Source organism: Schistocerca gregaria, chromosome 7 (genome assembly GCF_023897955.1).
Source record: "Schistocerca gregaria isolate iqSchGreg1 chromosome 7, iqSchGreg1.2, whole genome shotgun sequence".
In the NCBI taxonomy this organism is placed as follows: domain Eukaryota; kingdom Metazoa; phylum Arthropoda; class Insecta; order Orthoptera; family Acrididae; genus Schistocerca; species Schistocerca gregaria.
The window spans coordinates 284,244,391-284,264,532 of NC_064926.1; the positions used below are offsets into that span (position 1 = coordinate 284,244,391).

At 37.2% G+C, this 20,142-nt stretch overlaps 1 protein-coding gene across 1 annotated transcript in view; it reads right to left on the reverse strand.

Annotated features, from left to right (window-relative positions):
- The window catches only part of LOC126282116 (D-threo-3-hydroxyaspartate dehydratase-like), a 118,546-nt gene that overhangs the window by 20,254 nt on the left and 78,150 nt on the right, over nucleotides 1-20,142 (reverse strand). The window contains exon 4 of the mRNA XM_049981583.1: nucleotides 12,646-12,960. Within this exon, the coding sequence (XP_049837540.1) occupies nucleotides 12,646-12,960 (315 nt within the window). The remainder of the gene's footprint in view (nucleotides 1-12,645; nucleotides 12,961-20,142) is intronic.

Genomic DNA, 20,142 nt, shown 5'->3' on the forward strand with positions numbered 1-20,142 from the left:
GAAACGAGCACTGGCTTCAAAGTGAAAATATAAACTTGATAAATTCACTTTCAGGTTACAATTTAGCAGCGATTTTTTGTAGAAAAAACAGTTTTGGAGGATCGTGCATTCTAGTAGAAGAATCACTAAGCTTTGAAGTCAGGCAGATTTTTAATTGCTGGAACGAGGAACTATTATTTGAAAGCTGCTGCATTGAACTTTTGGAATACGGCATATTAATTATTAGTATATATCATATCCCTGACTATTCCGCTACATGTGCAGTTTTAGACATACTTGAAACCTTGTTATATAGACTGAAGGTAGAAAAGTTATGTAAAGAGGTCATAATTTGTGCTGACTTCAACATAAATGTAAGGGCTGATAACAGGTTTGCCATGTCTCTTAAGAACATGTTATCTACAACTGGCTTAACATTAAACTTTAGTGAGTACACTAGAATAACAGCATATTCTGCAACATGTATAGACAATACAGTGAGCAGCATCAACTATGGTACTACAGAAAAGTTCATCATAGAATTAGGTATATCTGACCATTCAGCCCTTTTTCTCTCATTGCCAAATTTAGAAAAAACTGTAACAGTGAAACGAGTCAGGAACTTTAGCCAACACAATGTGAATACATTTGTATCAAGTCTAAATGAAACATCCTGGTCTTTCAGCAAGCAGAACTCAGTAAATACAAACTACAATGCTTTTGTATCAGAATTCATGAGTGTTTTCAATGAATGCTTCCCCCTTCATAACAGCACGTGACAAAAACTGTAAAAATAACTCATGGATAACTGAAGGCATCAGGATATCTAGTATTAGAAAGAGGAAACTGCACATGCAAGCAAAGAACAGCCATGATGCAGAGTTTGTCAGCTATGTAAACAAATACAAAAGAATATTTGGTAGAGTAGTTAAACAGGCAAAACAAATAGCAAACAGTAAGTACATATCAGATGCCACAAATAAATCAAAAGCTGTATGGCAAATTGTCAGGAGTGAAATAGGTGCAGAAAAAACAAGAAGTTTTAGTCATAAATTAGAAATAGATGGGGAAATGATTACAAACTCCAGACATATTTGTGAAGAATTCAACAGGTATTTCATAAATTCTAACAAAATTGACAAACACCCTCCTCCACATGTAAGTCCCAATATAATGCAGCACAGATCAGCAGAATTTAAATTCACTGAAGTATCCTGCTACGAGGTGGCTAACATTATAAAATCCCTAAAAAATCTCAAATCTGTGGGCTGGGATGAAGTCCCAACAAAAATAATAAAGGCGGGATGTGATAATATTGCACCCCAACTCTGTCACATAATAAATCAATCGTTTGATGAGGGCTGCTTTCTGGATAAGCTGAAGTATGCGGAAGTTCGACCAATTCACAAAAAGGGCAGACAAGAGGAGATAGGAAATTTTCGACCAGTATCAATATTACCAATTATTTCTAAAATATTTGAGTGAGTAGTTTGTAACCAACCAGAGAAATATAACAAAAAACATAACATTATTCTTAATAATCAGTATGGATTCAGGAAGGGCCGAAGCACTGTGCATGCTATTAATGAACTAATCACTAAAATAAGCAAATGCCTTGATAACAAGGAGAGTGTATCCGGTATCTTCTGTGACCTGAGTAAGGCATTTGATATGGTAAACCATAAGCAGCTGCTCCTCAAATTAGCTTCTTATGGCTTCCATGAAAAATCTTTAAATTGGTTCAAGTCGTATCTCAAAAATAGCAAACAGAGAGTAGCTATACAAGATAAGGGTAAGAAAGCTTGCTCTAGTTGGAAGGAAATACAAGCAGGAGTCCCCCAGGGGTCCATACTAGGCCCGTTACTATTTCTATATTATATAAATGACATGCCAGGTAAGGTAACTTAAGATACAATTATGTATGCAGATGACTCAACAGCAGTAGTCTGCTGCAAAAACACTGAAGAATTAGCACAGAAAACAAAACAGACTCTTCAAGAACTAGAAAGTTGGATAAATAATATTGCTATGAAACTAAACTTAACAAAAACACAAATTGTACAATTCAGGACCAAAAAAACTGTTGAATATGTAACAAAGTTAAGTTATGAAGGCAGAGAACTGATAACTGCAGATTCTGTCAAATTTCTGGGAGTGACCATAAATAAAAACTTGACATGGACTAATCATGTGGATTGCTTACTGAAACTGTTAAATAGTTTTGTTTACGAAATGAGGGTTCTGAACAAAGTAACTGACTTAAGTGTTAGGAAAATTGTGAATCATGCATATTTTATATCAGTTGTAAGATATGGGATAATTTTTTGGGGAGTTGAAAAAGGAAGCCTCCTCAGAGTGTTCAAGCTACAGAAAAAAATCATCAGAGCTATGACTGGAACAAACAATAGACAATCATGCAAACCCTTATTTGCAAGCCTTGACTTACTGACGATTCCTTCCATGTTTATATACGAAACACTTCTCTTTGGTTTAAAAAACCCACATCTTTTTGAGGGAAACTCATTTTCACATTCTTATGAAACAAGGCACAAACAAGATTACATGTTACCTTGCCACAGGTTAACATTATTTGAAAATACGCCATATTATATGGCTTTGAAGCTTGGCAATAAAATCCGTTCAAAGTTGAAGGACTGCAAGCTAGAATCCACTTGTGCAAACATTGAAAAATATTTAAAAAGCAAATGCTACTACAGTGTGGATGATTTTATAAACGAGGAAGGCAAGTAGGAGATATTCATGTGCTTGGTTTTCCTGTTTGTTCTACATTATGTTCGATGTGTATGCTTATGTTCCCTTTTAATGGAGGTAATGTTCTTTTTATATGTGTTCTGTTTTTATGTGTCCATACTTATAAACTATGTATCTAAATATCTAGATGTAAACATATATCTAGATGTAAACATATATACTACTATTAAGAAAGTATGTGGTCTTTGGAGTATGTCTACATTTATGAACTCCAGAAACAAACATGATAAATACTTTAAAAGAATGATTTCAAACCACTGTGGAAATGTTAAGAAAAAGGAAGAACTCTAACATGTAATTATCTTTTTATGTTGTTATGTGCTTGTGGGAGCATCCACAATGCATTATTTTAATGTATCTTGTTGTAGTTGTTGTAGGTATACTTAGGTATGCATAGAATTATTCATTGACGAGTCACCAATGTTTCAATTGAATGATTGTATATAACATGTCATGTGACAATAAAGATTCTATTCTATTCTATTCTATTCTATGATTTCTCAGATAGTGTGAAAGAAAATTTGCATGTAATCTTACACAAAAAGTGGAAATTACTTAAATCTATAGACATTAATGAAGCTGAATGTACCAGTGTACCGAGAAGAACTCATACATTCTAAATGAAATTCAAATACCCTAGAAAATTATATTAAAGATTCTGTAATTATTGTGTTTATGGTATTGATCTGACTGATGTAAAATGAAAGACCTGAATAAAGAGTAACTATTAGTTTCACCAAGTGTTCTCATATTTTTGATATCTGTATTTGGCTATGGAATATTGTATGATTAAATACTTTCTTACAGTCATTAAAGTGTTAAGATCACCCTGTAAATAAATAAATTAAATCCTATACAGCAATGTTTTAGAGCTGGCCAAGACATATTGACTGAATCCAGCTCTACGTACGTGTAAAAATATTCAGGGAAAGACCCAGGGACCCCCACCTGCTGGCTTCCCTATTTATGTCATCTTGCTTTTTATGTCCATTACATTTTTATCCTTTTCCCGACTAGATCTGCTCGCATTCTCGGTGGTCTGCTCACATTCTCGGTGGACGTCTCTACTTCTGGAGACATCATTTTTCAAATCAAGAGACTGATGGCCTTGGTGTTTAGTCCTTTAGCCCAACCCCCTCCCTTCATCGCATTCAACCACCTTACCATCCTTAAAAAGGGATGGTCACACATTTGATTCAGAAAAATAGTTAGATCCTCTCAGATAATCCATATACCGCATAAAAGGTAGTGGTTCTTGACTCAATTTAATGTAATCCCATGGTTTTATTAATGTCCCATAGGTTTTTTGATATCAAAGTAGATAACATGAGAAACTACAATGTTGTTCAATTAATTGTGCATGCATCAATGTAGTAATCAAGTATAATTTAATTTTGTTAGAAGCAGAATAAAAGGAAACATCCATTGACATACAACACTAATATGTGAAGAATGCCAATTTTGAATTCTCATTGTAACATACAGCTGTTTGTCATTTCAATGATAGTCAGGGAAAGCTTGTGTTTTTAAGGGCAGTGATGGGAAGCAATCAATGGATCTTACTTTTGAGGGATGGAAGGGAGATGGTGTAAGGTGCATGTAGGTAATATACATGTGACATGAATGGCAAATTCTGCTGTGATTTTGGACAAATAAAGAGAGTTTTTGAGGAGTTTAAACCTCCAAGTTTATTAAATCATCTTGTAGATCACCATATCTCTCATGCAGTTTAATTAATACTGCCATGTTCACTGTTTTTAAGTGGGCTAATGTACAAACATGATTATACAACAAAAAATCATGTAATTAAAAATAAGCTCAAAATTTTTCACCAAAATATTCAAAGCCTGCTTTGTAAGTTAGACCAATTTATTGTAAATATTGATGAACCAACAGGCACAAATTATGCTCATATTCTCTGTCTGTCATATTCTCTGTCTGTCTGACAGAACACCATGTCACTTTTGGCATCGAAATGCTCAATATACCAAACTATGTTTTAGCTACCTCATTTTGTAGAAAGCATATGTGCAAAGGTGGGGCAGTTATTTATGTGAAAAACAGCCTGTCCTTTAATACAATAGATATAAAGAAATATTGTGTAGAGAAAGACTTTGAGGCATGTGTCACAGAAATAGTAGAAGCTAACAAGAAACTGGTAATCGTAGCAGTATACAGGGCACCATCTGGTAATTTTAAAGTATTCATGAAACAATTAGATTCTGTGCTATTGTATTTCACAAGAAAAAATTGGGACATTATAGTGACTGGAGATTTTAATATAGATTTCCCAGAAAGCTCATCTTGTAAGACAGAGTTTACAAATTTAATGCATACCTACAACCTTGTCTCCACTGTCAGTTTTCCCACAAGAACTACTGCCACTTCCAGCACACTAATAGACAATATCTTTATAGATATGAGTAAAACTAATCACATCAAAGTTGAAAAAGTCATAAATGGTCTCTCTGATCATGATGGGCAAATACTCACAATTGACAACTTTAATACAAATCAGAACAAAGCTAGTGCACAGTGGAAAACCATTAGAAACACGAATGAGGAAAATATCAAAAAATTCAAATTATGCATTCGGGAGACTGACTGGAGGTATGTTTATCTTGCAAATGATGTTAATACAAAATATAATTTATTTACTGATGAATTATCAGGTATATTTGTAAATGTCTTTCCAGAAAAGGTCTGTAGACTACAGAACAGGCAATCAAGCAAAAAACCATGGCTCACCAAGGGCATAAAAATATCATGCCAGAGAAAAAGAGAATTGTATATAGTATCCAGACAATCCAACAATCCCCTCCAGATGAAATATTATAGGACATACTGCAAAATCTTACCTAAAGTCATTAAAAAATCTAAAAGTATGTGCAAACAATCTGAGATTAACTGTTCAAACAATAAAATCAGAACGATTTGGAATGTAATCTGACAATGAGAAAACTGCTGTCCTGAAAATTAACAGTTTGGAAATAACTGATAGTAAACAGATAGCAGACACATTTAACAATCACTTTCTAAGTGTCACCTCTCAAATAGGTTGCAGTAGTGACCTAAGGGAAGCTGCAGATATTCTGAAACTCAACCTCCCACAATGTTTTAATGATATAAATGTAACACCCATAACTGTTAATGAAATAAAAAAAATGATTCACTCATTGAAAAGTAAAGGATCTTCAGGTATAGATAACATCTCTAGTAAACTGTTGAAAGCCTGCAGTAATGATGTAAGTGTAGTACTTTCTCACATTTGCAACATGTCTCTTTATGAGGGAGTTGTTCCAGAGAGAATGAAATATGCCATTGTGAGACCTCTTTCCAAGTCTGGCGATGCTACAGATGTCAAAAATTATCGTCCTGTCTCTCTCTTAACAACATTTTCAAAGGTTTTTGAAAAGGCAGTGTATAACAGGATTGTGGCACATCTTGATAAACTTAATATTATTAATCACAGACAGTTTGGTTTTCAAAAAGGGGTTTCCACAAAGCGTGCCATATATTCACTCTCAAATGTTGTCTTGGAGTCTATTTATAGTAAGAAGTCACCAGTTGGTGTCTTCTGTGATATTTCCAAGGCCTTTGATTGTGTAAACCACAAGATACTCTTGGAGAAGGCCCATCATTACAGAATCAAAGGGCCTATTGGTAACTGGCTAAAATCATATCTTGAAGACAAGAAACAAAAGGTGGTTCTAAATGGCTGCAACAAAGGATCTTCTAATCTAGTGGATTCTGAATGGGGCAAAATTCAGCATGGAGTTCCCCAGGGATCTGTCCTTGGACTCTTGCTGTTTTTAATATATGTTAATGATTTACCCCTGTCCATTAGTAAAAATTGTGAATTCACAATGTTTGCTGATGATACAAGCATTGTCGTAGATGGTAAGTCTACTGCTGAAATTCTCTTTCAGTTAATATTAAAAAACTAATTTTATACAGTACCACACAAAAAATAAAACTCTAGAAAGTATATTAATTGCTCATGACAATCAGGAACTAGAACAGGTGGACTCCACTAAATTCCTGGGGGTTCACATTGACAGTAGGCTCAACTGGGAACAGCATGTGTCCCTTACTCTAAAAAGGCTTTCATCAGCAACTTTTACTCTAAGAATCATTACTCATTTTGGGGACATCAGAATTTTAAAATCAGCTTACTTTGGGTACTTTCGGTCATTAATGAGTTACGGCATAATATTCTGGGGTAAGTCACCAGCCTCAAAAAAAAAAAAAAAAAAAAAAAAAAAAATAAAAAAAAAAAATGTAACTGCTCAGAAGAGAGCAGTCAGAATCATGTGTGGGGTTCCTCCACGAACCTCATGTAGAAAACTTTTTACACAGTTAGGTATTCTGACCAAAACATGTCAGTACATATACTCTCTGATGAATGTAGTTAATAAAGACTATGATCAGTATGAAACAATTTGTTCATACCATAACTACAATACTAGAGGTAAAGATGATCTACATGTTGAACTACAGAAGGGAGTAAAGTATGCTGATATAAAGACTTTTAATGCATTGCCTAATTATATTAAATGTACAAGGGAAAATGAAACACTGTTCAAAGGTATGTTAAAAAAATACCTGCTTGATCATCCACTGTACTCGTTAGATGAATTCTTTTCCAGAAGTAATGCCCTCCCTTAATAATAGATGTACTTAGTCTCTTAGTTATTAGATGGATGATACAATATTATGTTAATGTTATAGTGTTAATGTTATAGTTATAATGTTATATTGAGAATTGCTATACTAGTTAAATGACAGCTTGTAAATGAGAAAAAGTGATACTTATTAATATGTATATCATTGTATTATATTCTGTAGCATTAATTGTTTTTGTACAATTGTATTGACACGTTCCACATCCAGGCAAATCACTCACATGTACGGATCTATGGAATATGCCTACCAAATAAATAAATAAAATAATAAAGTCAAAATGGACAGTCTATGAACTACAGAAGGGAAACTGATAACTGTGCCACATGGAGCTCCCTAGGCCAGATAAGAGAGCTAATATTTTGTACAGGGCACAGCATAAACAAGCACTCAACTCACAATGCCAAAATCAGATTTTGTTACGTTTAGGAGCCTGCTCAACAATCCCTATGAGAAAATTTTTCAACAATTCCTGTGAGAGAATGTATCATCCCTCCCCCCCCTCAACATCCATTTTCAGAGCAAGTAATGGTAAGTCCATCACTAGAAATAAAGCAAAAATAAAACATAGGAATGGACTTAAAATGGTATTTTAAATTCATAATCATTATAGAAAAAAATATGGTTTAAGCATTCCTCAAATGAATGTGAGGAAAATAGAGTTTAAGACTTTATACAGATGGTCATTATATATGGAACAAAAGGTTGAAAGTGACCACAAGATTGGACCAAACAGGGATTGGCCACTTCCTTTTCAGAGGAATTATCCCTGCATTTACTTTAGTGAAGCAAGGAAAACTTGACAATCCTAAATCTAGACTACAAGATAGAGACTGAATTACATTCCATGCAGCATGCCTTAATTAGTGTGCCACCTTGTTTATCAAATAGGAATCAGCCTCCCTCAATGCTTCACCGCATCACAACTCTCAGCTTCACTTTTCGGGAATTAGATTTTATGTTCAGCCAGTGCACAGTGAATATGTATTAATGTGACTTGCTGATGTTATGTGGGCAATATAGGTACATGTAAAACTGGTCCAGCGCATTATTGTGTAATTTCTGGTGGTATAAGCTGCAGCTGACATTGATGTTTATCAAAGATCTTTCATCTGCCAGCAAGTTTCATATCAGCACACACTCCACTGCAGAGTGAAACCTCATTCTGGAAACATCCCCCAGGCTGTGGCTAAGCCATGTCTCTGCAGTATCCTTTCTTTCAGGAGTGCTAGATCTGCTAGTTCTGCAGGGTTCACAGGAGAGCTTCTGTAAAGTTTGCAATGTAGGAGACGAGATACTGGTAGAAGTAAAGCTGTGAGGATGGGGCATGAGTCGTGCTTGGGTAGCTCAGTTGGTAGAGCACTTACCACGAAAGGCAAAGGTCCCTAGTTCGAGCCTCGGTCCGTCACACAGTTTTAATCTGCCAGGAAGTTTCAACCCTTCAGTTGTTCATTACAAACAGTATTATTGCTTGACAAAAGTGTATTTCAAAATTGTAGCAAGGGACTAAGAATGGGCACTACTTTCTGCTCTTTCATGAGGAGCTGTAACTCTGAAAAACATGAGTGAAAGAATGAGAAGAATGGACGGTCCAGAAAATGTATAAAGAAAACAAATTGATTCTAACGTCTTGCAACAAAGGAGCTGGGCTGACTGTAGTGGTGTGGGAAATGAGGAAGTGGATCAGACTCATCAGTGGTTCTGTATGATATGCAGTAGAGATAGGAAAATAGTGGAACAGGAGGGGAAAATTGCTGCCCTTCAGGCACAGTTAGAGCAGGCTAGGGAAGATCTGAACAGGTTAAGGAGGGAGAAAGGTAAAGAGAGGTGGGAAGTGGCAACAGGTAACAGGAGGAACAGACCTAGAACTTTGTGAGACACCTTTGTGGTGAATGTGAAGAATAAGTTTGATCTTTTGTTTCAGTTAGAAACTGAGGAGCCTCAGACAGAGGTAGGTGTAGAGAGGGCACAACAAACTTTCAGTAGAAAATTGAATAAGAATGTAGGGATGGCAGCAAAGAGAAAGGAAGTTTTGTTGTTATCTAGTTCACCTGCCAGAGGTGTAGCCCAACTTTTGCAGGACCAGTTAGGATCAGAATACCAGGTCACAATTTTTTTTAAACCTAGTGCTGGTCTGGGTGAGATGACAGAGGATTTAGGTTCACTTTGTAAGATTTTACCAAGGAAGACACCATGATTACTGTGGGTGGGCCAGGCAAAAGTATTGACAGAGATCCTGGGTACAATATAGAGTGTGACCTGACAACGATTGGATCAGCAACGAGACATACCAGTGTTGAGTCACATATTGGTTTGGTTATTGTTGATTCTCTCAGTAGGTGGGATTGTACTAGACATGGCCTACACCTCAACAGGAAAGGGAAGTGTAAACTGGCTAGGCTAATAGCAGGAAATGTAGGGAGGGGGGGGGGGGGAAGCACTGCCATGAGTGGTAATATGTATACCAGTGGTCATAGGTGTTGGAGCAGCACCTTTTTTAGAGTAGGTAGGACAGAGCAAAATCAAGTTCTGACAGAAGTAAAGATTGAAACAAACCTTCAGTTTGAGAAATAAATCAAACAGCATAATCCTGGGACATTGGATCAGCAAACACAGCTGTTTGTTAAAAATTTACAGCAATCAGCAGAAATTTTATTTCCACCCAATTTCATCTTGATAAATGTGAATGCCAACTATCTTTAGTGCATCAAAATATTTGAGAGCTTAGAAGTAAAATTAATGAACTACTTATGTGCTTTGATGAATTAGAGTCATCAAACCCAGTTGATATAATCTGCCTCTTTGAATATCATGTGACCACTGTTAAACCTTACAGAATTTAAGTTAGCCTCTTAATTCTGTAGACAAAATATGGAGAAAGAAGGAGATGCCACATTTGTTAAAAACAGTTTTAAATTTAAGAATACTGACATTAATAAATTTTTGCCTAGAGCAGCAGTTAGAAGCATGTGCAACAGAGATAGAATTTCATAACAGCTCCTTTATAATAGTAGCATATGCAGAGCACCTTCAGGAAATTTCAACCTGTTTATAAATGGTCTTGAAGATTTATTATCTCATCTAAAATTAAAAAAACAAAGAACTAGTGGTTGCTGGTGATTTTAATACAGATGTCCTGAAAAACACTGTCAGTCAAACAGTTACTGAAATCATGTATTAAAAACAAAGATTCCAAGACTTACCAAGCGGGAAAGCGCCGGCAGACAGGCACATGAACAAAACACACAAACACACACACAGAATTACTAGCTTTCGCAACCGATGGTTGCTTCTTCAGGAAGGAGAAGGAAAGACGAAAGGATGTGGGCTTTAAGGGAGAGGGTAAGGAGTCATTCCAATCCCGGGAGCGGAAAGACTTCCCACACACACACACACACACACACACACACACACACACACACACACACACACATATCCATCCGCACATACACAGACACAAGCTGCTTGTGTCTGTGTATGTGCACAATGATGTGCTGGAGGAGTATTTTGGGAACTGCATTCTGGCTCTGGGGCACACATAGGCCACTGGCATGGGCCTTAATTGGCTGCCATATCCCCCACAGCTGAACACATGAGACTCTTTTTTTGGGGGCTGTATTAAAGACAAAGTGTACAGCAATAACTTCGAAACCATTTCTAAGCTGAAAACAGCCATTCAGGAGGTCATCGTCAGCATCAGCATTCTGACACTTAAGCGGATCATGCTGAATTTTGATACTCGATTGCACTACATCATCACCAGTGATGGCAGGCATATCAAACATGTCATAACCTAGATCTGAATATCTGTATTGACATTTACATGTAGAATAAAGGGTGTGCATGCCATAGTTGGTAAGTAATGTACATTTTTTTCATGTAGTTCAATAACTGTCACCCTGTATGTGTGTGATTTGTATTTGTGTGAATTTGTATGTGTTTTTTACTGTAGAAAATGGCAGTTTGCCTCAAAGGTAAAATGTATAGCATTCTTTTTGCTGTGCCTGTCTACAACTCAGTGTCTCCTGTATATTGTCAGTATCAATCATCCTTTTCATAATATTGTTGTTATTCCATCCTCGGTTTTCCATTGGTTAATAATAAAATGATTTATTCTAAACAACTATAATAATATGATGGTGTTCCTTTTTTTAAATAAATAGGTAGGTGGTTGAAGCTGCTCTGTTCCTAACTGGGACTGAATTTGTGAGTATCTGTAACATTTGTCTTATGCCAAAAGAAAATAAAATAAAATTTAAAAGGAGATTGTTTGGTGTTTTGGAAGTGAGAATTGAGATGCTTTTAATATTGTACTGGAGTTGGCTATAATTATGATTGTAAAAAGTACTTTTTATTTTTCCAACTTAGCTACCTTTATCACTCATATGTAGTAACATAATCCGGTTATATTTCCAAGTAAATTACCTGCTGAACTTATTTCCATATAAATGATTAATTTTGTATTTTTTTGATTGTGTGGCTATGTTAGAACATAAAGGAATAGAGCAAACAAACAAAAATTTCAAATCCATGTAAATATTATCCTGGGACATATATAAATTAGACTTTGGAAAACTAGAGTATTTTAAATATTATCGCTGGCTTGTACATGTAACATGCACTTAAAAATTTTCCTTCCACCACTTAGTTTTTATCATTTCATCACAACTTAACAGCCACACACCGTCAGGTGGCTTGCGGAGTATGGATGTAGATGTAGATAATGGTCCGCTGAACATGGTATGAGGTTTATCATTATTCTGAAAGTGAAATATTATAAGTATATCCATGGGAATGGAAAGGGGGGGGGGGGGGAGAACAGTACTTTGCAAGGTGCAAAAGTTACTTGCAGAGGTGGTAGTATGTGTCCTAATAAGAAATGTCCAGTAAACATGGGCTCTAAAGTGCCTATCATAAACAAAAATTAAACTGACAAACTTTCTGATGTGATAGTATGTGTCCTAAAAAGTTATGTCCAGTAAACATGGGCTCTAAAAAGCATCTGCTATAAGAGGTATGCGCACTTGTTCCCCTTTGCTACCATGACACACATCTCTCCCACTGAAAGCTCCTTGCTTCCGTATTTTTGAGTGGTAGTAATATGGACTAAAACAAGAGAAATTTTTACTAAATATGGCTCTAAAATGCATGTCTTAAGAGCTATGAGCTTAAAGTTTGTTGGAGTTCTTGTTAACCCGTATGAATACTCACCATAGAATACGTAATTCCCTACATGTGCCTCGTTAAGCTTCTGCAAAACTTTGTGGTCTTCAGCATTTACACTGGCACTCATAGATGGTGTGGATCCAATAGAAATGATTGGGCATGCAAAACCCCTGTGCACAAGCTCCTCACTAAGTTTCACTACACGCTCAGCTGCACGATTGCGCACAGCTGACACTTCTGTTGGTGAGCTCGTGCGATATGAATCTCCACAGTAAGCATACAATCCCTGAAGCTTCACTGATGGCTGAAGGGCTTTACATATCGCTACAGCAGTTTCTGTATCAGACCACCGAACACCAGCTATGTTGAGAGAAAAACAGGAGTTCACATAATGTACAAGATATAGCAAATGCATATAATCAATAAAATAAATTATGAATAACAACTAAGAAATAAGCATTTCCATGACTGCACAAAAATGATAGCAATAAGTTCTTTACTCTGGAATTTTATTGGGAACAAAAGCACCAGGAACCGAGCCCAACCTTTTCCAGTTACTTTTTCAAGTTTGAACCATGCCACCAGATAAATTCTGAATAAAAATCATCAGCAGTGGTGGCCAAAGGCTTCCGACATCAGAAGTCATCCCTCATTCAGCCAACACCCTTGTCAAAGAGCAGTAGTTACCATTTGCCCCTGTATGCAGTCATTACCCTTATTAAGTCTTCTTCCCAACATTATCTTCCTCTTTTCCCAGTACTCTTAACTGGTACAGTCTCATTAAATTTTTTTTTCCTGGAACTTACTACATTGGAAAACATTTATCTTGTATATAAATTCTTTTTATATCTTCCACTATCATTATTGTTCTGATAATTACTACTTCTACTACTATTGCTACTACTGCCACAATTATCATTATTGTAGGCAGTAGCTGAAGTAGTACAAGTACTGCCAGCATTGACTTCTTGAGTTCATAGCCAATTTTCTTTACTCACATAGCCACTTCAGACACTCAAATCATTTATTACTATTTTGCATTAAAATGTTATTTCTTAGGAAACTTTTATGCAAAAATGGTACTGTCTGCCTGAAACTCTGGTCCAGTGTAAGAGAGGGGCTGATAGCGCTATCAGATCAGGTTAAATAGATAAATATCTACACAGTCCAGTCACATTAATGTAACCTCTGCCTATGTTCAACATCAGTGTGCAATGACCATTGACAGACACCAGATGGCAGCACTAGCAGTGTATGATATATAAAGTGTGTTATGGGTGTGGAAAACAGTGCAGCTGTTGTCGTATTGTGAAAATGGGGCGATTTATCTGACATTCAAAAGGGGGTGATCATTGGTTTTTGGACCAAGGGTGCAATCATTTCCAAAATGGCTAGGTTACAAAATGTTCACTTGCTGTCGTGGTTCAAGTATATCATACATGGCAAAATGGTGCTATTCAAAACTGACACCAAGGCAACTGTGGTGCACCACATGTCACAGATGACTAGGGTGATCAACAGCTATGGAGATGTGTATGGGCAAGTAAACATGCAGCCGTTGAGCAACTGACCACTCAGATGAACCAAGGAGCTATCAACAATGACTGTTCATCTATTGTTGATGTGTATGGCCTCCACAGCAGGCACCTGATTCATGCACCCATGCTGATTGCTGTTAATCAGTGACAAAGGCTCGAATTTGCAAGCCAGTATCTCAACTGTATGTCTACTGAGTGGCAACAGATGGCGTTTTCAGATGTAATTTGTTTTATGCTCCATTGAACTGAAAGCAAACACCCTGCAACAATTGTCAGAAGGGTTCAAGCTGAAGGAGGAAAGGAAGAATTATAACATGGGAAATGTTTTCATGGCATTCCCCTTGGATGATCTTGTCATTCTGGAGGCACAAGTATGCATCTATCCTCGGGAACCACATCCACACATAAATGCAGTTTGTTTTTCCTTGGCATGGCGGCATTAGTAGCACAACAACACAATATGTCACACAGTTTGCAGTGTACTTGTGTCATCTGAAGAGCTCCAGGGCGAGTTTACTGTACTCCCATAGCCACCAAATTCCCTGCATTTAAACTTAATCAAGAATTGTGGGGCCACCTCACTCAACTGAGAAATATAGTCCAGCTGGCCACAATACTGCACTCAGCATGGTTCCATATCCATTTTGGTACCTTCCAGATCCCCATTGACTCTCTTCCTATATGTCTTGTAGTGATACATGCTGCAAGAGATGGTTACTCTGGCTTTTGACAGGTGGTCACATTAATGTGACTGGGCAGTGTGTCTCTCCTATAGAGACTGTGAAGACAAGATACGGAGGATTTCAAATAGTAATTCTTCACACACTGTACATAGAAATATAATAGGAAGAAGCCCTAATATGTCACACAGTGAGTGACATCCTCTGCCAAAATCTTAACTGTGGATTTTAGAATATGGTTGTAGATGTAGAAATATAATGGGTCTTTGAGGATCAAGATTTTTTTCAATCATACAAAATTCTTGCAGCCATGGGACAGAGTGTAGCAAGAATTTTGATAGCCATTCCTCCCCAAATTCCAGCTCCCAGCACACTTCTAGTGTTAGGTTAGCTAAAGCCGCATCACCGGTGTAATGCTTTTCTTCTTCATTAGAGCCTTCATGAAGTTCCACTGCTAAAGTCCCCACTGCTGCCTTACTGTGTTGCCTTAATGTTTTTATCAGTTTGCTCAAGACAAGGACAATTTGATGCATTATTAGGGAAAACAAATAAACTCGGCAATGCAAGTGATATTGAACACGCAGATGGCAGTAGTAGTAAGACAAAACGATACAAAATTAAAATCATTGGCTAATGACTTCAATAAATTCTTCATAGCTGTAGCTGAAAACACAAGGAAACATAGTCCATTAAAGTAAAGCCAATAAACTTACTTAAATATGTAATGCATACTCCACCGTCAGGCATAAGTTTTGTCAACTGTTATGTTAGATCACGAAAACCATTAGATCACTAATAAGTAGTAACTCTACTGGCTACGTTGGTATATCAGCCAAAATACTGAAATCTTGTTCTGACTTGACAGTGCTAACCTTGAGTTACATTTATAATCAGGATGAGTTAAGTAGTATGTCCTGAAAGACTAATGTGTTCAATAGTACCAGCAGTATACAAAAGTGGACATAAGTAACTGCCCCCTAATTATAGACCCAACTCACTCTTTCCATTGCTCTCAAAAAGTTTTGAGAACGTATCTTACAACAGAATTCTGAACCATCTTTCAGAAAATAACTTTTAACAACAGCTCAGTTTGGCTTCTATAGAGGTTTTCCTACTGATGATGCGATATGCAATCTCACACATGCAGTTATAGTAGAGCTAAACAACAAAAATTATCCTGCTGGCTTTTTCCATGCACTTCTCAAGGCTTTTGACTGTGCAGATAATGAAATTCTGCTAGGACAACTAAAAAGTTGTGGTGTTAAGGTCGTCTCATTAAGTACATGGAGTCATACCTTAACAATAAAAAACAGAGGATCAAGTTATGAAACAGTGCAACAGGAACAAGACAAGCAGGGAAGCGTTAAATACAGTATGCCATGAAGTTTAGTGCTTGGCATACTAAAAATCCTACATGTGTGTGCCACACATGCTCCACTACCCTATTAGCTGCTTACTGTGTTTAGTATATGCCTGACCTATGAAGGGGGGTCCTACAATTCTCCACCCAATAGTCAAGATCAAGAAATCCACAACAAGGATCACCGCAGAATCATCTGAGGCTCTGATTTAAGCCTTCCCCTTGGCTCCAAACCAGAGGACCATGATTACTTCTGAACCCACTTGATAGGCCATTCATGGCTACATGAGCCACAATCTGCAGCTAGGTTCAACCAGTGCACTTAATCGCTGCTGGCAAAGCCTACTCCTCAACTCCCCCCCCCCCCCCCCCCCCCCCCCGAAAGAGCAAACAAGATGGACACTGGCCTTCTTTCGCAACTTACCCCATTTTTCCTCGAGGGGCTCCATCAACCACCTAACATTGGAGCTCCCTGTGTTTAGAAGTCCCATCTTTCACACTTGTCTAGACCTATGAGGAAGACTGGCCACAATCCCAAAAGGCAAGACATCCCTTACTTGCAAAAATATACTTCCAGCAGTTGGCAATTCCTCAGACCTATTTTTAAGACGTAAGGGGAGAGCCATCTGCCCAGTATTCACTTTTGCCCACAACCCAGAGAATCACAACCCCACCACTGTTTGCCAGTCACCATCGGGTAAGTGTCGACCGGCCGGGATATGGTAATCAGAAGGTGCACCAGCTTCAGTTAGTTACATGTTACATAGAGCATTTGAAAGTTTTGTTTTACAGGACATGTAAAAATGACTGGTGTTAATATTAATGAACACCTTATCATTTTATCCCTTCTGATGCAACTACACTTAAAAACAAGTGGTTTTTATTTTATTTTTAGTGGCTATCACTTTTTAAGTAGAAATTCATCAATGGAATAGAACTAATTGTCCAGGAGTAATGTTTTAAAGTTAGATTTAAAACCTGTTGGACATTTTACGTTGTAGGGCAAATGATCAAGAAATTTTACTGCTGTGTATTGAACTCCTTTCTGAACCACTGACAGCTTTAACAATGTTATGGTGTATATATACATCACTATTCTTCTCAAATTGTAATGAATTGTTTATGAAAAATTTAATTTGCAAACATATGTATTGTGATCTATCTATATCTGGATCCCACTCCAGCTACTACTGGGTCTGAATGCTGACGAGTCCTCTTCGTTTGGCTTGGTCCCTCCACCACTTTTGTCTCTCCACTTGCTGCCAGGTCACATCTCCCCTTTCCACAGATATTCTCACTCCCATTTACCACCGTGTTCCTGGGTGTCCTCTAGGTCTTTTTCCATCCATCTTTAGTTCTCCCATAATTTTGGGGAGTCTCTACCCATGCATCATCTTAACATGACCATACCATCTCAATTTTTTTTTCAATTTCTTCTCTCATACTTTCTTGCTTAAGGTCCTTTTTAATCTCTACATTTCTTACTCTGCCCGTTCTTGTTTTTCCCTTAACTGCTCTCAGAAATTTCATTTCCCCTGCTTGCAGTTTGCTCCAGTCCCTTTCTGTCATTGTCCATGTTCCTCCACCATAGGTTACAATAGGGAAGCAATAATTCTTATACATAAGGAGTTTTGCTTTTACTGTAACTTCCTTATTCCAAATTTTATTGTTTGGCAGAAACTGCCTCCCTTCTGTAACCTCCTATTAATTCCATTGGTTATTCTTCCATCCCAAGATATTTCACTCCCTAAATAAGTGAAACTTTCTACGACTTTAAGGGGTTCTCCATTCAAGGTAATATTTCTGTTGATCCCTTTCTCTTTTCCAAATACCGTTACTGCACTATTATCATTATTTATTTTTAATCCATATCTTTCTATTATTTCCTTCCACACATCAAGTTGTAACTGTACATCTACCTTTTTATCGCCCCATATTACTATGTCATCTGCAAAAACCATCTTTTTGTCTTTTTCTTTTACTATATCTTTAACTGCCCTAGTCATTCCCTCCATGACAACATTAAAAATTGTAGGAGATAGAATACTTCCTTGCTTAAGTCCTTGTCTTATTTTGAAGTATTCAAGTTCTAATTCTACAATTGTGTCCTTTGTACATTGTCTTTATTACATTAATGTATCCATCTTCTATATCTATCCTCTTCATTTCTTCCCAGAGTCTTTCACTGTTAACTGAGTCATATGCCTTTCCTATGTCTATAAAAACCATTATCACCCTTTTTTTTTATACTCCCAACTTTTTTCCATCAGTTGATTGAAAGAAAATATTGTGACACCATATACAATCATTAACCCAGCTCCAGAGAGGTAGGGTCCCCTTCCCCATTGGGGTAATTCCTGTCTGGTGCGTCCACGTTGCAGGGGTGGGCATCCTCCATTTCAGTAGGCCGGAGTGCTAGGATGGCTGAGTTCAGGCATGGACCCAATGCTGTGGGGTATAACACGGAACCCATGCCCAGGGTTACAGGTTAAGACCTTAATGCAGCGACGGCAGAGAAGGAAGACTTCGGAACGGAGTAGCTGGCAGATGAGGTAACCCTCCTTTCTCAGGATTAAATGAGAAGGGAACCATTGCATTGTTGTGGAGGAGAAATTCCAAAGGCTAAGGGAGACAACTCCAACAGAAAATCCTTTCTTGCATTAGGCCTAGCAAACCAGTAGGAAAGTCTTCACATATTGCTTTCAAAACACAGACGACATGATGTATTGTGATGGCGCAGTGAAAATGCCTAGCTCCATGAAGAGGTGCCTACATAAAGTCTGTGGATGAACACCACATATTATTCTAACTGCTTACTTTTGTGCAATCAATACTTTCTTTCTAAGTGATGAATTACCCCAGAAAATTATTCCACATGACGTTATTCAGTGAAAATACAGAAAACATATTTTTAGAGAGTCCTTTCTTTGGAAAATATAATTTAATATGACTTCTGTTGCTTTCTCTCTAAAGGGGTTTATTATAACACTATCACAACACTAGTACCACCCGCAAAAAGTACCAATTTTGGTTTTTGAATGTTAAATTGAAGGTAATTGAGATATATAAGGAATAGGAATGGACCAAAAATTGAGCCCTATGGGACTCCCACTGCGATTTTTACCATAACCACTGAAACTTTTTATCCTTACAACATTGTTAGAATTATTTAGCACAACCTTTTGCACTATGTATGTCAAGTATGATTCAAACCAGCTGTGTACAAAGCCATCAGTTCTGTGAAACCAGCGTTTTTCTAAGATAGTATTGTGATCTACATAATCAAATGCCTTACAGATGTCACAAAAAAATGCTAACTGGCAATATACTATTATTAAGATCTGTTCTATTTGATGAGAGAATGTATAAAATGCATTCTCAGTTGATCCTCAGGAGTTCAAGACAACACTATTAACTCCAGAGGTGCCAAAGTAATTGTCTCAGGTGCTGCGATGCCACTGCAGTCCAGGGCAACAGCCTAAAGCCAATGGTAAATGGTCAATTCTGCTGTATTCATACCCGACAGGCACAGTCTTTATCCACCTTTAATCACATTGTGCCTGTACCATAGGCAATGTAACCCTGACTGAAGATACAGCACTCACTCAACAGAAGCGATCAAAACACACTCAAACATATACAACAAAATACATATAGCACTACTAAATACAGTTAAATAGGCAGCTACTGTTCATTTCTACTCCAAAGCATGTAAAAATGTCGCTAAACTAAATGACAATATTAGAAAAACGATAGACTGTTATTCACCATATAGTGGAGATACTGAATTACAGACAGGCACAACAAAAAGATTGTCAAACAAGTAAGCTTTAGGCCAAAAGACCATCCTCCAGAATCTCAAGAACTTCTGCCCCATTCACTTCACCTGATTGTCCTCAACCCAACAAGCCACCTTTCTTGATGTTGACCTCCACTTCAAAGATGGCTACATCAGTACCTCTGT